At 32.5% G+C, this 17859-nt stretch overlaps 3 protein-coding genes across 3 annotated transcripts; 1 reads left to right on the plus strand and 2 right to left on the minus strand.

Annotated features, from left to right (window-relative positions):
- Nucleotides 1-1025: 1025 nt before the first annotated feature.
- On the minus strand, nucleotides 1026-1889 carry LOC131657446 (uncharacterized). The gene has a single exon (XM_058926844.1). The coding sequence runs from the start codon at nucleotides 1887-1889 to the stop codon at nucleotides 1026-1028; it is 864 nt and encodes a 287-aa protein (XP_058782827.1).
- Nucleotides 1890-7977: 6088 nt separating this feature from the next.
- Nucleotides 7978-11831, plus strand: LOC131660114 (NADP-dependent malic enzyme). Its single transcript, XM_058929257.1, has 18 exons — nucleotides 7978-8361; nucleotides 8450-8524; nucleotides 8619-8770; nucleotides 8859-8964; nucleotides 9064-9129; nucleotides 9222-9317; nucleotides 9411-9482; nucleotides 9571-9654; nucleotides 9733-9831; nucleotides 10022-10069; nucleotides 10159-10212; nucleotides 10343-10441; nucleotides 10537-10626; nucleotides 10720-10797; nucleotides 10891-10965; nucleotides 11070-11160; nucleotides 11293-11421; nucleotides 11515-11831. The coding sequence occupies exons 1-18, from the start codon at nucleotides 8134-8136 to the stop codon at nucleotides 11601-11603; spliced, it is 1731 nt and encodes a 576-aa protein (XP_058785240.1). The 5' UTR covers nucleotides 7978-8133; the 3' UTR covers nucleotides 11604-11831.
- Nucleotides 11832-11986: 155 nt separating this feature from the next.
- On the minus strand, nucleotides 11987-15937 carry LOC131660116 (uncharacterized). Its single transcript, XM_058929258.1, has 10 exons — nucleotides 15692-15937; nucleotides 15530-15606; nucleotides 15374-15451; nucleotides 15120-15226; nucleotides 14940-15005; nucleotides 13944-14045; nucleotides 13392-13815; nucleotides 12893-13098; nucleotides 12584-12747; nucleotides 11987-12341 (listed from the first exon to the last, which is right to left on the minus strand). The coding sequence occupies exons 1-10, from the start codon at nucleotides 15832-15834 to the stop codon at nucleotides 12197-12199; spliced, it is 1512 nt and encodes a 503-aa protein (XP_058785241.1). The 5' UTR covers nucleotides 15835-15937; the 3' UTR covers nucleotides 11987-12196.
- Nucleotides 15938-17859: the final 1922 nt, after the last annotated feature.

A 17859-nucleotide genomic window follows, 5' to 3' on the forward strand; every position in this document is an offset into this window, starting at 1 on the left:
TGGTTAATTTTGTACCTATAGGAGACAGTTCTTACCATAGTCATGATCCATCCAATACACTTATTTGGAAATCCCAGTTCAGCAAGAATGTCCTCAAGCGTTGTCCAATCTACACTATCATAGGCCTTCTGGATATCCATCTGAATCATGCATCTGGGTGGTCCACTTATTGCGCCATAGCCTCGAATAAGTTCATAAGCCAGTAGTACATGGTCTTGGATGTGTTGGCCAGGGATGAAAGCAGTCTGACTTTGGTCAACAATGCTCCCTATCATGCTTCCAATTCTGTTTGTGAGGACCTTAGAAATAAGTTTGTAAACAATTGTGCAGCAGGATATTGGTCTGAAGTCCTTAACCTCACAAGCATTTACCTTCTTGGGAATAACAGTCACCAGGGTACAGTTAATAGCCTTTTACATTCTCCCATTCTCAAAGAAATCCTGCACAGCCTCAACCACATCCTTTTTTATGATATGCCAGCAGGCTTTGTAGAATTTTGCCCCAAAACCATCTATACCTGGAGCAGTGAGGTCATTGATCTTTTTAAGTGCATTGTAAATCTCTTCTTCAGTAATGGGTGCTATGAGCATTTTGCAATGGTCTCTACTCACTTGCTTTCCATTCCTTAGCACTTCAATGTCCACCTTTTGCTGCATAGGTTTTTCATCACCCACAAGTTTCCTATAGAAGCTAAGCACTTCCTCCTCAATTTCCTCTTGAGTACTCAGATTTTTCCCATTTGCATCCTTTAGCATTGTAATAGAGGTTTGAGAGAATTTGCTCTTAAGGAGAGCAAAGAAATATGCATTATTACAATCTCCTAGCTTAATCCACTCAGCTTAGGCCCTTTGTCGAAGGAGATTCTCTTCTATACCAGCCAGGTCCAACAGAATCTGCCTTTTCTCCTAAACCAAATCAATTCTGATTGTTGACATTCTATCATTGAGGAGATTTTCCTGAGCTTCTGCCAAGTCTTTTCTAGCATTATCAATTTGTTTAGTCAGCCCTTTTAGTGGCTTCATGTTCTACTTTACCACCTGCTGCAATCTTTTCAATTTTTTCCACAGCCTAACCATAGGTTTACCTTCAATCTCAACACACCAGTTTTCCTTCACAGAGCTCTCAAAACCCTCCATTTGTAGTAGGACATTAGGGAATCTGAAACTTTTGTGCACTGGGGTTTGCTGCATTTTGTATTCCAGACATAACAGGGCATGGTCTAACACTCCATGGTCCATAATTTGCAATTTGGAGTCAGCATGCTGTTGTTGCCATATCACATTTCTAATGACTCTGTCAATTCTAGAGTAGATAATCCCATTCACTTGATTGTTTGACCATGTGAAGTGATCTCCACTACTTTCTTTCTCGAACAGACCTGTAGCAGCCATCATATCTCTCAAATCTCTAAACTCATGCTCTAGTACAGGGTTCCCTCCAATCCTATCATGTACAGACATCACGTTGTTAAAATCCCCCATGAGAAACCATGGCCCCTGGGAAATTTGAGCAAGACTCTCAATATCAGACCACAACACCTTTCGTTTCTCCAGCGTATTGTGTGCATATATGGCAGTCCCCCACATATGAAAATCTCCATTAGGTTTGTAGACACTAAAATGGATAAACTGATCGGATACTTTGATAGTCTTAATACAAACTTTATTAGGATTCCAGAAAATCCACAATCTACCATTTTCATGGGATTGGTAATTGTCAATAAAAGACAAATGACCACCCAGCTTATTCCGAATACTATCCTTCTTAGAAAACTTCACTCGGGTTTCTACCAAGATACCAAAATCAGGGTTAAGTTTTTTGAGACGGGCTGCGATCTCTCTACATTTCCCTGCTTTATTCAACCCTCGCACGTTCCAGGAGATGATCATGGGACATGTTCAGAGCCCACTATGGGTTCCTTCCCAATTACTAATGGATGAAAAATATTTCTACATGGAATCTCCGTCTCATCTTGAAGAACAGCTTTCCCTTTCAAGCGCCTAGTGGAGACCTGTGTCCATTCCTCATAAGTACTGATTGGGTTATCAGGTGTGCTTACCTCAGCAGTGTTCTTTGGAGCCTCCTCTACTTTCTATATTATTTCTGCTCTAGCTTTTGGCTGCCATTGTTTCTTTACTTGACGTTTCTCCTCTTCACAGTGGTGCCCTACCTTTTGGCAAGTATCACAATACTTTGGTTTCCACTCATACTCCAATGGTTGATCAAATTGAATGCCTTGGTTGTCTTTGATCATAATACTCTCCTTCAGTTTCTTAGTGATGTCAATCTCAACCAAAATTCTGGCAAAAGATATCCTTAATTTGTTCGCAGTGCATTCATCCGTAAACAAGGGTTTACCAATCGCACTACCAATATTTCCCAGGCTCGAAGCACCCCACAGAGGTAGGGGAGGTTTGGGAGTTTCACCCACACTGGGATGGTCCTTATCATATCCCTCTTGAAAATAAAGCTAGGATCCCAATGCTTCAGCACCATTGGCATGTTATAAATCGAGTATGGTCCTTTGGCCAACACTAATTCCTTATCCTCCGCCGAGTGAAACTTCATCAGAAAATAGCCCTCGTCGTGGTACAACAGGTATGGTAGCTTGACAAAGTTCCAGGAACGCTCCATGAATTGCTTAGTAGCATTCATACTCATATCTTTTCCTAGTGCATACATTATTAGAGAGTCTTCCCAGAAGCGAACTTCTGAATCTACATCTGCGTTCTCAATCTCTATTTCGATTTCACCATCAACAAGCTTTGGCACTGAGTACTCAATAGCTAGGCCATTAGCTGGGAGTCTGTTACCACTAATAACATCAACCCACAGCTTTTTCCCTTCATCTATCTTTCCTTCAAGCATCTTACTTTGTTCAGTCTTTTTTTGGTTGCCACCCGCCTCCGAACTACCATCCTTTACCACTGCATCATCCCTAGAACCTTGTGTTTCAGAACTTGTGCCCCCCTTCTCACTTCTCACCCCTGATTGCACCGTCGGAACTGACACCTTTCCTTTTGGACGTCCCCTCCCACGAGCCATCGCACCAACTTTTCCAGAGTCCTCGTCGACCTTTCTCCTCTTCCCGTGGTCCCTAACCCTAGAGCTAGGAATTTAAACCAACAGGAGCGAGGAAATTAGCTTAGATTATCTCTGGAACCACCGCGTCGAAAACCTAAAAACCTTCGCCGGAAATCGCTTTAGAGAGAGCACTTCGGAAACCTCCCAATTACAAAGTCTTTTATTCCTTATTATTATTATTATTATTATTATTATTATTATTATTATTATTATTATTATTATTATTATTATTATTATTATTATTATTATTATTATTATCATCATCATCATCATAAATTATAATCCTATAACTTCTTCCCTCCAAAACTCCCACAAAAATTAATTCACTTATTAATTAATTAATAATTAAAATAAAATTAATAATAATAATTATCTTAAATTAATATTAATAATAATAAAATATTAAAATTAATGATAATAATAATAGTATTAAATTAATATTAATAATAATAAAATTCATTTACCCACTAACTATTAACCATAATAACCCACTTCCCACTTTCTATTTTTAAAATTTCCTAAATTTATTAATAAATTAATAATAATAATAATAATAATAATAATAATAAAGATGTTAAATTAAAATTAAGAATAATAAAATTCATTTATCCATTAACTATTAACCAAAATAACCCACTACCCACTTCCTAATTTTAAAATTCCTAAATTTATTTTTAAAAAAATTAATTAATTAAAAAAAACAAGAATAACGGTAACCCACATTAAAATTTCAAAACCCAAATTTTCTTTAATTTTTATTTCTTTTTATATTCAACACTTTTTCAATATTTATGAATGAATTTAATATTTGATACAATACTCAATCAATAAAGATAAACTAAAGACATCACATGTCAAATGTGAATTAGTTTATTTGTAAACCATGGATTAATATGTGAATTAGTTTTTTTCTATTTTCTTTAAATTTTAATATTTTTTATTCTTTAATTTTCTCGTTTTCAAATTATATTAAAAATACTTTAATTTTCCCGTTTTCAAATTATATTAAAAATACAAATTATTAAATCATTGCTATTTTTTTTATAAAATAATGCAATCAATATAAAACAAAATTACATCAACATATTCTTTTTTAAAACATTAATATATAATATAAAAATTCAATAAAACTAACCCGTGCATTGCACGGGTAGAATGTCTAGTTATTATTATTATTATTATTATTTTTATTATTATTATTATTATTATTATTATTATTATTATTATAATAGAGTTTATAGAAATGAAAAACTTTATCATGGATTATTATAATTTTATATTATATTAGATTATTTTAAACTAATACTGTGTTTGTTTTTATAGAAAGATAAAACTAAGGAAAGAAAATGAGTGGATTGCTTCTCTTTCCACCGTTTGAAAACGCTGCAAAAAAAAAGCAAAGAAAGATTCACGTGGAACCCATAAAAAATCCTTTCCGCGCGACGGAAACAAAAACATGAGTTAAGTTTTTGAGGAACAACCCTATATAATAACTTATAATACTAAATAATATTTATTGTTTTTGTGATTAAGAAGAATAATGCAGTAACTCACAACAACAAAAATATTTTAGTATACATATCTGACGTATTATTATCTTTGTAAACAAATACTATCAATTCTATTGTAATTTTTTACAAGAAAATTTTAACCTCTATTTCTTTAATCAAGTTATTGACATTTTTGTTAAAACACATGTAATTAGTTAAACTTGAAAACGATGAATTTTGTTTAAAAATTAAATAAAAAGTTTCACTTAAAATTTGATTAAACTTAATAAATAAATAGTTAAATAAAAACAAATAAAATTATTAGGGTTATTTTTGTCATTGTACCAATATAATTTTTATTTCTTTATATTTTTAATTTTCTTTCCATTCACTTTCTCTCATACAAACAATTAAATAATTATTTTATTTTCTACTGTTTTCTTTTTTTATACTTTCTTTACTTTTATTTTCTTTCCTCTCACTTTTTCTCGTGATCCAAGCATACCATGATTAAAAAGTTATTTTAAATTATTTCAATATTTTAAATTTAATTATAAATAACTTTATAAATTATATTTATAGTTTTTTATTTTTATTTTTCTTAACAAAAATGCGGGGAAATGAGATAAAAAAATATCATGTCAAAGACAATTATAATTTTTTATTATATTAAAAAAATAAAAAAAATTTATGGGCAAATATAAAATTTAACTTTTTATTTATTTATGTATGATATTATATATTATTTAATAAGTCGATATATGATTTGTGGTTCTAAATAAATAAAAACCACGGAATATTTATTTTTTCAAAGGAAAATAGAATATATTATATATAAAATAAAAGAAACATTAAATTTAAAGATTTTAAATTTCAATTGTGGAAAATGAATTTTTTTATATTATTTAGAAGAATCTTTAATTCCTCATTATCTAAAGAATTAAATTAAAAATATAATAGAAAAAGCATCTGAAAATAACAGTATTATTATAAAGTTATCTAAATGGATTTTTTTTTTAGATTTGACATGTCAACAATGTATTTGCTTTAGCAATATATATAGATATTTTTTACTAAAAGATGTTAAAGAATATTTTAGACTAAAAGATTTTAAAAATAATTTTAAATTTATTTATGAATAATATTATATATTATTTAATTAGTCTATGTAGTGTTTGTTATTTTAAATAAATAAAAACCACTAAATGTTTCTTTTGTTTTCAAAAGCAAATATAATATACTATATACATAAAGATAAAAGAAACATAAAATTTAAAAAAATTTAGATTTGAATTGTGAAAGATGGAAAGTTTTCATAAAGAATAGGGGACTTTAATTTTTTTATTATTCTAGAAAATAAAATTTAAAAATTTTAATATAAAAAAAATATGAAAATTACATTATTATCGTAGAATTTATAGAAATGGAGAATTGTTTTAGATTTTACACGTCAGTAAATTGTAAGTTGCTTTTAGAATATTGCAAAAAATAAGATTAAAAAAATTATATCAAAAACTTTAATAATTTTATATTGCTTTAGAATATTTTAGACTAGAAGAAGTTCAAAATATTTTTTAATTTACTTATGAATAATATTATATATTATTTAATTAGTCTATGTAGTGTTTGTGATTTTAAATAAATAAAAACCACTAAATCTTTCTTTTTTTCAAAAGCAAATATAATATATTATATACATAAAGATAAAAGAAACATAAAATTTAAAGATTTTAAATTTGAATTGTGAAAGATGGAAAGTTTTTATATTCTTTGTAAGGGTCTTTAATTTATTATTAATCTGAAGAATAAAATTAAAAAATTTTGATATAAAAAGACTCTAAAAATTATATTATTATCATAAAATTTATAGAAATTGAAATTTTATTTTAGATTTAACACGTCAGTAAATTGTAATTTGCTTTAGAGTATTGCAGAAAATAAAATAAAAAAATCACATCAAAGACTATTATAATTTTAAATTGCTTTAGAATATTTTAGACAAAAAGAAGTTAAAAGTTTATTTAATTGTTTCAATATTTTAAATTTATTATGAATAACTTTATAATTATTTTATTGTTTTTTAATTTTTTTTGTATCATTTCTTAAAAAAAATGCGGAAAAAATGAGATAACAAAAAAGCATGTCAAAGACAACTATAATTTTATGTTATATTAGAAAAAATTTAAACTCTTTCAAAAGCATATATAAAATTTAATATTAATTATAAAAATAATTTTTTGATTTAATTATGTTTAACATTATATATTATTTAATTATTTTATGTAGTATTTGTGATTCTAAATAAATAAAAGCCACTAATTTTTTTTTCAAATGCAAATTTAATATATTATATATATGAAAAAAGAAACATTAAATTTAAAGATTTTAAATTTGAATTGTGAAAGTTGGAAAGATTTTATATTTTTGTAAGAACTTTAATTCATTATTATTCTAAAGAATAAATTTAAAAATTGATATGAAAGGCATTTGAAAATTACATTATTATCATAGAGTTGATAGAAAGGGAAGATATTTTTGTAGATTTGACATGTAAGCAAAATATAGTTTGCTTTAGAAAAAAATATATAGATAGATATATAGAAGGTCTATTTACTATTTAGGATAGATAAGAAAAATGATTTTAGTTTTTCATCTCATATTAATGGAAAAAATTTGTTTGGTAATCCAATTTTAGCTTTTAGTTTTTTTATTAGTTTTTAACTTATTTTTAAAAGTTATTTGATGTAATTTTTGAGCTTTTAGCTTTTAACTCGTGACTTTTTGGTCATTTATATACTCTTATTATTTTAATAAAATATTATTACACTTATTAAAATAATTTTTTATATCATTTTATATCTATCCGCTAATGAAAGTATGAAACAGATAATTTACCAAACATTCATATTAACTTATCAGCTATTAATCACCAACTCTAAACAATCAACTATCAGCTATAAACTACCTACTAATTTTACCGAACATAACCTTAATTTCTGATTCTGAATAAATAAAAAAACACTATCTTTTTTAGACTTGTCTCCAACTTGAACTTTTGTTTGCTGTTTTCACAGTTTGACCGTGCCACTTTCATTGATTATTGACTTTTACAAAACGCGGAAAATCTACGAATCTTCTTCCACCGCTTTCACCCAGGCCAGGCTTATCTACTAAGGTGTTTACTGTTGTCCATCCTCATTTTTTTCCTTTCATATTATTATGACGACAACAACAACAACAACGTGAAATATAAGGCAAGAAAAAATCAATAAATAATTGACTTGTATCTGTTTGTTTTCTAGAATCATGTCTTTCAACTGGTCCATATCAGTAAAGACAGCTCATAACTGGTCAGAAAAAGACAACAAATAGTACTTTCTCTATTTCCATCATTAATGCACGTTCCTGCCCATGTTGAAATTATCATATCTACCTCTATTCTTTTCCCATCACATAACCAACCAAACAACAGATTATATATATACAGATATAACATAAGGTTTTCATGCACATTCATTACATTACATATCACAAACAGTTAAGGTTAATCTGAGACAATATGGCTTACGAGAACGGTTCTGTCGGTGGTGGTGTTAAGGATCTATATGGTGAAGATAGAGCTACAGAAGATCAAACTATCACACCATGGAGTTTCTCTGTTGCTAGTGGAAGCACTTTGCTCAGAGATCCACGTTACAACAAAGGACTTGCTTTCACTGAGAAAGAAAGAGATGCTCATTACGTTCGTGGCCTTTTGCCTCCTGCTCTTTTCACTCAAGATCTTCAGGTTCATCACTTACATTTTCAACACACTGTGTAACATATATAATCACATTTCATGTATTAACTTATCAATTATAATTGTCATATCATAGGAAAAGAGATTAATGCATAATCTTCGCCAATATGATGTTCCTCTTCATAGGTATATAGCCTTGATGGATCTTCAGGTATGTGCTTCTTCTGTTATACATGTTGTTAACTATATAGTTTCATTTGAAGTTTCATTTTTTTCACTTTCTTTGAAATTTTTCCTATTGACAGGAGAGGAATGAGAGGCTGTTTTACAAGGTTCTTATCAATAATGTCGAGGAATTGCTTCCTGTTGTTTACACTCCAACTGTTGGTGAAGCATGTCAGAAATATGGAAGCATTTTTAGGCGTCCTCAGGGTTTATATATCAGTTTGAAGGAGAAGTATGTTTTTTATTTTACGCAGTACTTTTTTTTTATAACTTACATTTTAGATTGGAAAATTCTGATCAAGTGCTTGAAAATTTTCCAGAGGCAAGATCCTTGAGGTTCTTAAGAACTGGCCTGAAAAAACTATTCAAGTTATTGTTGTGACCGATGGTGAACGTATTCTAGGACTAGGAGATCTTGGTTGCCAGGTAAATTGCGGGTTTAGTTACGCTGTGAATCTTTATGTTTAGAAAAATTCAGGTGAACCTTAATATTGACATGGTCCGCTTCTTTGATTATTTTGTTAGGGAATGGGAATTCCTGTTGGGAAGCTTTCTCTATATACTGCATTAGGAGGTGTTCGTCCTTCATCGGTAAGAACTACGAAATGCTTTTCTTTTTCCTTTTCCCTTTTGAATTGATTAACCAACTAATGGATTACAATCTGCGTATTTGTTAATTTCAGTGCTTGCCTATAACGATTGATGTTGGCACAAACAATGAGAAGTTGCTGAATGACGAGTTTTACATTGGCCTTCGACAGAAGCGTGCAACTGGGAAGGTTTGATCACCCCTCATACTCACTGGATTTTTTACATTGGGAGTGAAATTTCTATATTGCTAACATTGTGTTTGTTTGTTCATTGTGGTTTAGGAATACGCGGAGCTTCTAGACGAGTTTATGCATGCAGTTAAGCAGAACTATGGAGAGAAAATTCTTGTGCAGGTATATATCTGATTCAACATCTTAAGTGGCTTCGGTGTTTTGCTTGAATTGATTGTTTTCCTGATTTTATGATTCTTTTGTGTTCCAGTTCGAAGATTTCGCCAATCATAATGCGTTCGATCTTCTGGATAAATACAGCTCGTCACATCTTGTTTTCAATGATGATATACAGGTAAGGTAGCATAGTCGAAAGATTTTGACTTATGAACAGTTTCTGTTATTGACTGTGCTCTACTTTGATTCAATTCAGGGTACAGCTTCTGTGGTATTAGCAGGATTGCTTGCTTCCCTTAAGTTAATCGGAGGAACCTTAGCTGACCACACATTCTTATTCTTGGGAGCTGGAGAGGTAGGTTTCTTAGCAAGCGTAATTTAGTTATTTATGTTTGTTATGAAGTTAACTTTTTTGTATTTAAACTTTAGAATCTATGAAACACAGGATACGATACTGACATTGACACGTAGAAAGTAGTAATGTTACATAGTTTAGAACTCTCTCTGTAAGTGAAATTCTTACTTCTATATTTTGATTATTGAAGGCTGGAACTGGTATAGCAGAGTTGATAGCTCTTGAGATTTCAAAGCAGGTATAACTTGGTTTTTATACTCGTTTCTTTATATCTAAAGGCTTTCTTTTATTTTAAGTACTTAGATTAAATTCTATGATTTTAACCAGACAAAAGCCCCTGTTGAAGAGACTCGCAAGAAGATCTGGCTTGTGGACTCCAAGGTAATAAGAGCAACTAACTTCTGACTCGGTGTAACTAGTTTGTAACTAACTTTTACATCTCTATACCTTGCAAAGATGAACGGCACGTCATTTTTTCATAACCTCTCATGACAAGTTTACGCTTTTGCAGGGTCTTATTGTTAGCTCTCGTCTGCAATCTCTTCAGCACTTCAAAAAGCCTTGGGCTCATGATCATGAACCTGTGAAGGAGCTTCTAGATGCTGTCAAGGTGAGCAAAGTGTCTCGAGTTTTATTCTTTTTGCTCAATAAAATATTTGCTACCCTTAACTCTTTTACATGATGTCTCACAATTCATTTCATCAGGCAATTAAGCCGACCGTATTGATTGGATCATCTGGAGTAGGAAAGACATTTACCAAGGAGGTTGTTGAAACCATGGCATCCTTGAATAAGGTACACTCATGCTTTTCTCTAGTAATAATTCTACCACAGTATGAGAAGATTCTTATAACTAATATTTGTAATATTTCTTGGCATGTAATGTAGAAACCTCTCATTCTTGCACTCTCCAACCCAACTTCACAATCTGAGTGCACAGCTGAAGAAGCTTATACATGGAGCAAGGTAAGCTTGTATACATTATTTCTGATTTGCTCAACTTAAGAAACATCTTTTTATGAATTATTTCTTACTATATTATGCCTCTTATATTTGCAGGGTAAAGCAATTTTTGCTAGTGGAAGTCCATTCGATCCTGTTAAATATGAAGGAAAAGTTTTTGTTCCTGGACAGGTGTTAATTAAATTCTTTACTAAGCTTATTCTTTTTCAACAGACATGCCTTACCACAATTTAGTGACTAACTTTATATTTTGTTTTTTCTGCTATGCAATTTAGGCCAACAATGCTTACATCTTTCCTGGCTTGGGTTTGGGTTTGATCATCTCTGGTGCAATCCGTGTGCGCGACGAGATGCTCTTGGCAGCCTGTAAGTACATACAATTACAAACTTGAAAGATTATTATATAATTAGAGCATGACATTGAATTAATGTTGCAATTGTGTTCGTTGAGACATGGTTTTGATTTGAATGCTAACCGTTTTATTTTATTTGAAACAGCTGAAGCTTTGGCTGCACAGGTATCACAGGAGAACTATGATAAGGGGCTGATTTACCCTCCATTCACAAATATCAGAAAGATATCAGCCAACATTGCTGCCAGTGTTGCGGCTAAGACATATGAACTTGGTGAGCTTCAATGTGAAACGTGTTCTGTTTCAGTTCAGACAAAACTCTTGTGTTTTTGTTGTTCTTAATTGTGTTGTCTGTTTTGTTTAACAGGTCTAGCTTCTCATTTACCTCGACCAAAGGATCTTGTCAAATACGCAGAAAGTTGCATGTATAGCCCAGGCTATAGAAGCTACCGTTAAGGTTTTGATCGAATTATATATGCATGTAGAGACTACATTGTCACTCTGCAGTGTTTTAGGAGCCGTTTTGATTTATTTTATTGCTTGCTAGAAGTGTGGAATAAGGCATTGCCATTTGAATTTAAATTCATCATTCCATGGTTCACTTTGAAAAGTTACCAATCTTTCAAAATAGACTTGTAAGAAGGAAAATCATTATCAGTAATAATAGTATTCAATTCCTTTTTAGTTGTTTTTTTCTGAATGCAACATTATTTTTACATTAGCATGATTTAAGAAACATGGCATTTCATTGTTTGGTTGTAATATGACTTAACTTGGGGGTTAAAACAAGATAAGGAGACCCCATTTTGAAATGTTTCTCTCTACTAGGTGGATAAGAATTGGTGACAGGGAACCAACTCATCAACATTATCTAATTATAAACATAACATAATATAACCATGCACATTGCTACATGAACACTGCATTAATTTATATTATATACATAATAGCACCATGCAGTGCTTTATGAACACAGGTTTCCACACTAAGCTAGATTTATCTAGTCATATAAAACTCAAAACTATATGGTCACTACTACATCAGCAGAACTAAACGTTTCGGCGTATTTCTTCGGCAAGTTGACAGCTCCGAATACCCCAAAATGAAGCAGGCCTCAGTTTTTTGTTGGTGGTTGTAAAAAGCCATCCCATTTGGGTTCTACATGTGGTACAAATAGCAATTGTCCATGCATATCTGCCAAAAGTAGCATATATTGGCATATAAGCATATCAGATTTCAAATTAAACAGCACAAGAAAAGACCAGCCTGCCCGCCCGCTCCCAAATTATGTACTAGCATTCAGAGTGCTAGCCAACATTACTAGTAGAATTGTAAAGCTTCATGGCATGCAATAGTTTGATTCTTGATATATACTACTATTGAACAAGTTGTTTCTTTCATAAAATCATAGGACATGAGAATGGACTGACACTCACCCGGGAAACCAGCTGTATTCTGTAACTGCTGGCCCCATGAGAGCTAAACCATTGGCTTTGTAAAGAGTCATTATCTCGTGTACATAACCGTCGGGATTTACATAGGCACCAAGAGGACCCTCATTTGACATCACCAACATATCACTTCGTTTTGCAATTGTAGTCTACAAATTTGAAGACATTTTTTTAGAAAAAGGCATAAACATTAATCTCGGCACTTTCAAGAATTGTATATCCAAAATCGTATAAACTTTAAACACAGGCAATATGGTGGGCAAAATTGAGAGGCTTTGATAAGAGAGTGATTACTTGGCATATTTTACATCGGACAAGATCAATGCTCTCTAGTAATTCAATTTCCCGGCGCAACCTATATACGATGCCATCGATGTCTAAAAGCTCTTGCCTTGTAGATTCAGAAACAGGTATTTTACTGGCGATATGAAATGATAAAACATCAGGCTTCTTGATGAGACTATCCATACTAGGAACCCCGACTATTTGCTTCCACATATCTACAGATTATCAAGCCAAAGTTCAGAGATAAATTTAATACTTAAATTGAATAGTTGTACAAAAAGGAAGCTTAACAAACACACAAAAAAACGAGGAATTGTATTATATGAAAATCAAGTAATAATTGCACATGAATTTTCCATTAATATTTGTTTAAATTTTAAACTCAATAATAGAAGACCAGCAAACAAAAGAAAAGAAAATTTTCATCAGCCATAATAGTGATATACCATACCAAAGAACGGGAAAAGGCAAAATATATCTAATAGAATTGGAAGAAAAACAAAACTACCTGCAGCCTTTTGTGCAAGCCAATAGGAGTCATACATACGATATACCCAGTGGGGTAAGAATGCTTTTGAAATTATATGTGATGGTTTATTATTAAGCTCTTCTTTGGATGACAGCTTTCCAGAAGTGGAACAGATCCCAATGCTCGAATCCAAATTGGACCTTATTTCCTGATCACTACTGTTTGCTAATACATCCATCATTTCAGATGCAGAATCAGATAGGTGGATTTTACTTTCCATTGGTGAAAGCTCACTGTCAAAACCCTCATCTGAATTTGCTTTTGAATCATTTTCCCCGTTTTTTAAGCCATGCATTTTAACACGGCTGGAAAGCATATTACATGATGATGCTGATTTGCCAAAAGCATCCCTTGGAGTTCTCAATGGTAAATCTTCCTCGATAATTTGGACCTCTCCATAAGGCTAAGAAGAGCAGCCCCAACCAAACAAAGAAAAGGGGAGTCATCAATCTTTAGCTGATAGCTAAAGCACAAGAGGATAATAAATTAATAATAATAAAAAGGCAGCAAATGTAGGAATATATTTCTAACCACTCCGTCCACATCATTCCAACACCGCCTTAGGTGAAATCGTTGTTGTCCACGGGTCACCACATTCAGCGAACCATCTTCTAGACGCCCATATTGCCGAATCTGTAGATATGATATTAGCAAGTAAAAATAAGGTAATAGACATACTGAGACTGATAGCTAACTATTGTAATTTGTAAGAACTAAGAAAACTAGTAAATACAGATGATCCCATTTGTTTTGGGTTCCCTCCATTAATGGAAGAAGTTTGTTCATTGTTGCATTGCAAAATCAGGCATTGTATTAACGAATAGAATGTTAATTACTTAAGCAATTAAATTAGCTCTATTGGTCTCAAATTCACATCAACAATCAAACTATATCCCACTAGGGACGGTCGACTTCATAAATAAGAAGGCAATGGCATCATAATTCCCTATCATGTATTAAGTTCAAAAACATATCATCGTCTTTAAATCTCTCTTGATGGTTTAGTCGGTAATATTTCTTAGTCTCACTCTATCTCCAACTATTAGACTACTCTTCATCTGATCAACCCCCTTACCAATTTACCATTATTGGTGCATCTATGGGTCTTCTAAGTTCTTTCATCTTTTCTACCATGGAGCTACCTCAATTTTCTCTCTAAATTTTACTTTCATTTTCAATCTTATCTTGTCTTGTGTGACTACTCATCCTTCTTAACACTTTCATCTTTGGGACACAGAGTTGGGTTACTTGTTGACTCTTTAATGCCCAACATTCAGTTTCATATAGCATAAACCGAAGACTTTTGCACATACACATGTAAACTGTAAAGTTGATATAATTTAAACCTTTACCAACATAAAATTTCTGTGAAGCACAGTGTCCGGAATCCATGTGCTATTTATTAATACAAAAATTAAAAAGAAAGAACTTTATATTTTAGTTAAAAACCATATTGAACACACATTTATTATGCAAATTATTCGGCGTAAGTTTGGCATTAATAGTACATAAAATGAGATGAAATACCACTGCAGTTGTCCCAATGCTTGCCGCTTTCATCGTAAAAATTCCAGTCTCCCTATGAACCCGAATCTGAAATAGAAATGCATGTCAATGACTCATCCATGTTTTATGAGAAAAAGTAAAGCAGAATCCCAAACATGAAAAACTCCGAAACAATCATCATAAGGAGTTAAGTTAACATACCACAGCAATGGTATGAGGAACATGACTTAAAGCTCTCTCAATAGCAGTCACAAAACGAGAAACAGTAACCCTAAGGGGAAGAGTGGCCCCAGGAAAGAGTACAACTCCTGAATATTGCAAGAACTAGTCAAATAATTCAGGCAATAAGCACGAGTTAGCGTGTTTGTGTCTGTGTCGGTGTCAGTATCGAGTTTCCGGTGTCCGTGGTAAATGCATTATAGAAGAAAGTGAAAATTGCAAAAGTAATATATTACCTTGAAGACAAAACAGTGGAATGTTCAATATAGCTCCGCCGTCCAAAAAAGCAGTCCGGTGGCGCGTGTCTTCCACATCTATGAACAACGAAATTTGAGCTTAGTGAAAACGAAACAATTACATAACAGAAAAAGAAAATTGAAAAAAAATCTTACCACCGAGGTATGTGTGCAAAGAGGCGATGCTGGTATTGAAAGTGAATTCGGCGGGTGAAGCGATTGCAATGTCGTTACTGCATGAGAAGAATGTGAGAATTGTGTGTTGTTAGATGCAGAAATTGTGAATAAGAAAGTGAAGGTGATGAGGGAATTATTTACGGTTGGTCTTGGGAAGAGGAGGAGGATGGTGGAGAGGGAGGGGGGAAGTGGAGGAAGGGGTTGTTGAATTGTTCTTCGACTTCGTAGAGGAATTGCTCGATCTGAAATTCGTCCTCGATCTCATCATCGGTGCTATTGTCCATTTTTGGCTGCCAAGGTTTGGGGGATTTCTTTGATGTTCGACGATACTGGACAGAGTTCAGTTTCAACCCTGTGTGTTTGTTGATTTTTTTTTTTTTTTCAGATGTTTGTTGATTTTCTATTACTCTCCCAAATAAATTTTTTTTTAGAATTTCTTTATAGACCTACTATTTTCTTTTACCCGCGACGAATTATTCAGAATGCTTCTATATTTCGGAAATGCATCTCCGAAGTCACATTTTTATGAAAAAAAATGGTTTCGGATATGCACTTCCGAAAATAACTTTTTTTTCAAAAAAAAATAATTTTGGAGATGTACATCCGAAATAAAATTTATTTTCAGATAAAAAGTGAATTCGGAAGTGCATCTCCGAATTCACCCCCTAGAACAATTCGAATATGTACTTCCGAAATATTGTCTGATACAGCAATCATGAAAACAAACATCAACGCGTCGATTTATTATAAAGCATGAAAATTACAAACATCACATAACATAAAATTAAAGTTACATATTGTTAAACACAAGTAGGTGAGGATGAGTCAACATTTTGATAACGTCGGCTACCGATCTTTGAAGTTTCGCATCCAACTCGATCGGACCCTTCGAAGAAAATCTATTGAAATTTGTCCACGAAACCGCTAAATCCTCGTCGTTCTTGACTTCAAATGGGGTGAGTTGAACGTTTCCCTCGTCGTTAAGCGAAGGCGAGCGGTACTCAAGCTTAACAACCTTCCATGCAGCATGTTTTGACAATTAACCACGTATTCAACCTAGCATAAGCATAACATAAACAATGAGAACATTAAATATAGGTATATTATATGTGTATTTGATCGGTTTGATTTTACATTCTAAACGACAATACATACAAAAAATGACACACATCCGGTCATTACAAACAAAAAGGATCCGACAAAAACTAAAATGTGCAGAACCAATCCTCACCGCTTAGTTCTAAAACCGGTAACTTCTTCGATCGCTCTCTATTTTCCTCACGCTTTTGCGTCATCATTTCAAGTCTACTACTTCCATTGTCGGACTTTAATATAACAATGCCAAATCCAAGTCTACTAGCTTCACTTCGAACCCAATCAAGCAATTGTTCACGACAAGCGAAGCTCATATCATTTGTAAATTGTTGTCGAACATCCACCGCAACAATCATGGTTTTAACATCGTTAACCGACTCTTTATCAACGTTGACCTCTTCCGGAACTTCTAAGTCATCGACAATAATGTTGTCCGGATGCACCATACCTAACATATGCAAAAATATACCAAAGGTGTTAAAACTGTTTTTTTTATTTCTGCTAGACCTTATTTCGGAAGTACATTTCCGAAATTTGTTAGGTGATTTATTTCGGAAATGTACTTCTGAAACTGACGCAGTTTTCAGTCTCCTAAATCAGCAACAATGTAGTGGAATAGAAGATAAAATGAATGATGTTTACCTCAAATTGTAGCTTTCTATGCTCCCTTTAGTATGATCATCCGTTTGAAACTTGATTTTGAGACGAAAAATTGATTGAGAATGATAGAGGTTTTGGAGAGGGTTTGTGTTGAAAATGATGAAATACTGAAGGGGGGAAAATTGTATATGAACAGATTTTTTCGGAGATGCATCTCCGAAAAAATACCTGACAGTTAAAATCCAACGTTTATTTTGAATTTTTAGTGCTTTCGGAGATGCATCTCCGAAAACACCACAAAATGGGTGTTTTTCGGAGATACATCTCCGAATTCTGGAAAAATCTGAAGAAAAAAATACTTCGGAGATGTATCTCTGAAGCAGGGGTATTTTTGGTTTTTGGGCAGGGGTTCTCCCAATAGGGGGTCTACAAAGAAATTTCTTTTTTTTTATTAGAAGTCCTCTAGACTTAATTATAAAACAAACGCATTAATAGATAGTTTCTTCTTTAAAGAAATGTATTTGAATTATTTTGATTAATTATTTTATTTTGAATAAAATATTTGAACTACAAAGTCCAGTCTAGTAGGGGTGTCACTGACCCATGTAAAAAAA

The sequence above is a fragment of the Vicia villosa genome, linkage group LG3 (assembly GCF_029867415.1).
Source record: "Vicia villosa cultivar HV-30 ecotype Madison, WI linkage group LG3, Vvil1.0, whole genome shotgun sequence".
In the NCBI taxonomy this organism is placed as follows: domain Eukaryota; kingdom Viridiplantae; phylum Streptophyta; class Magnoliopsida; order Fabales; family Fabaceae; genus Vicia; species Vicia villosa.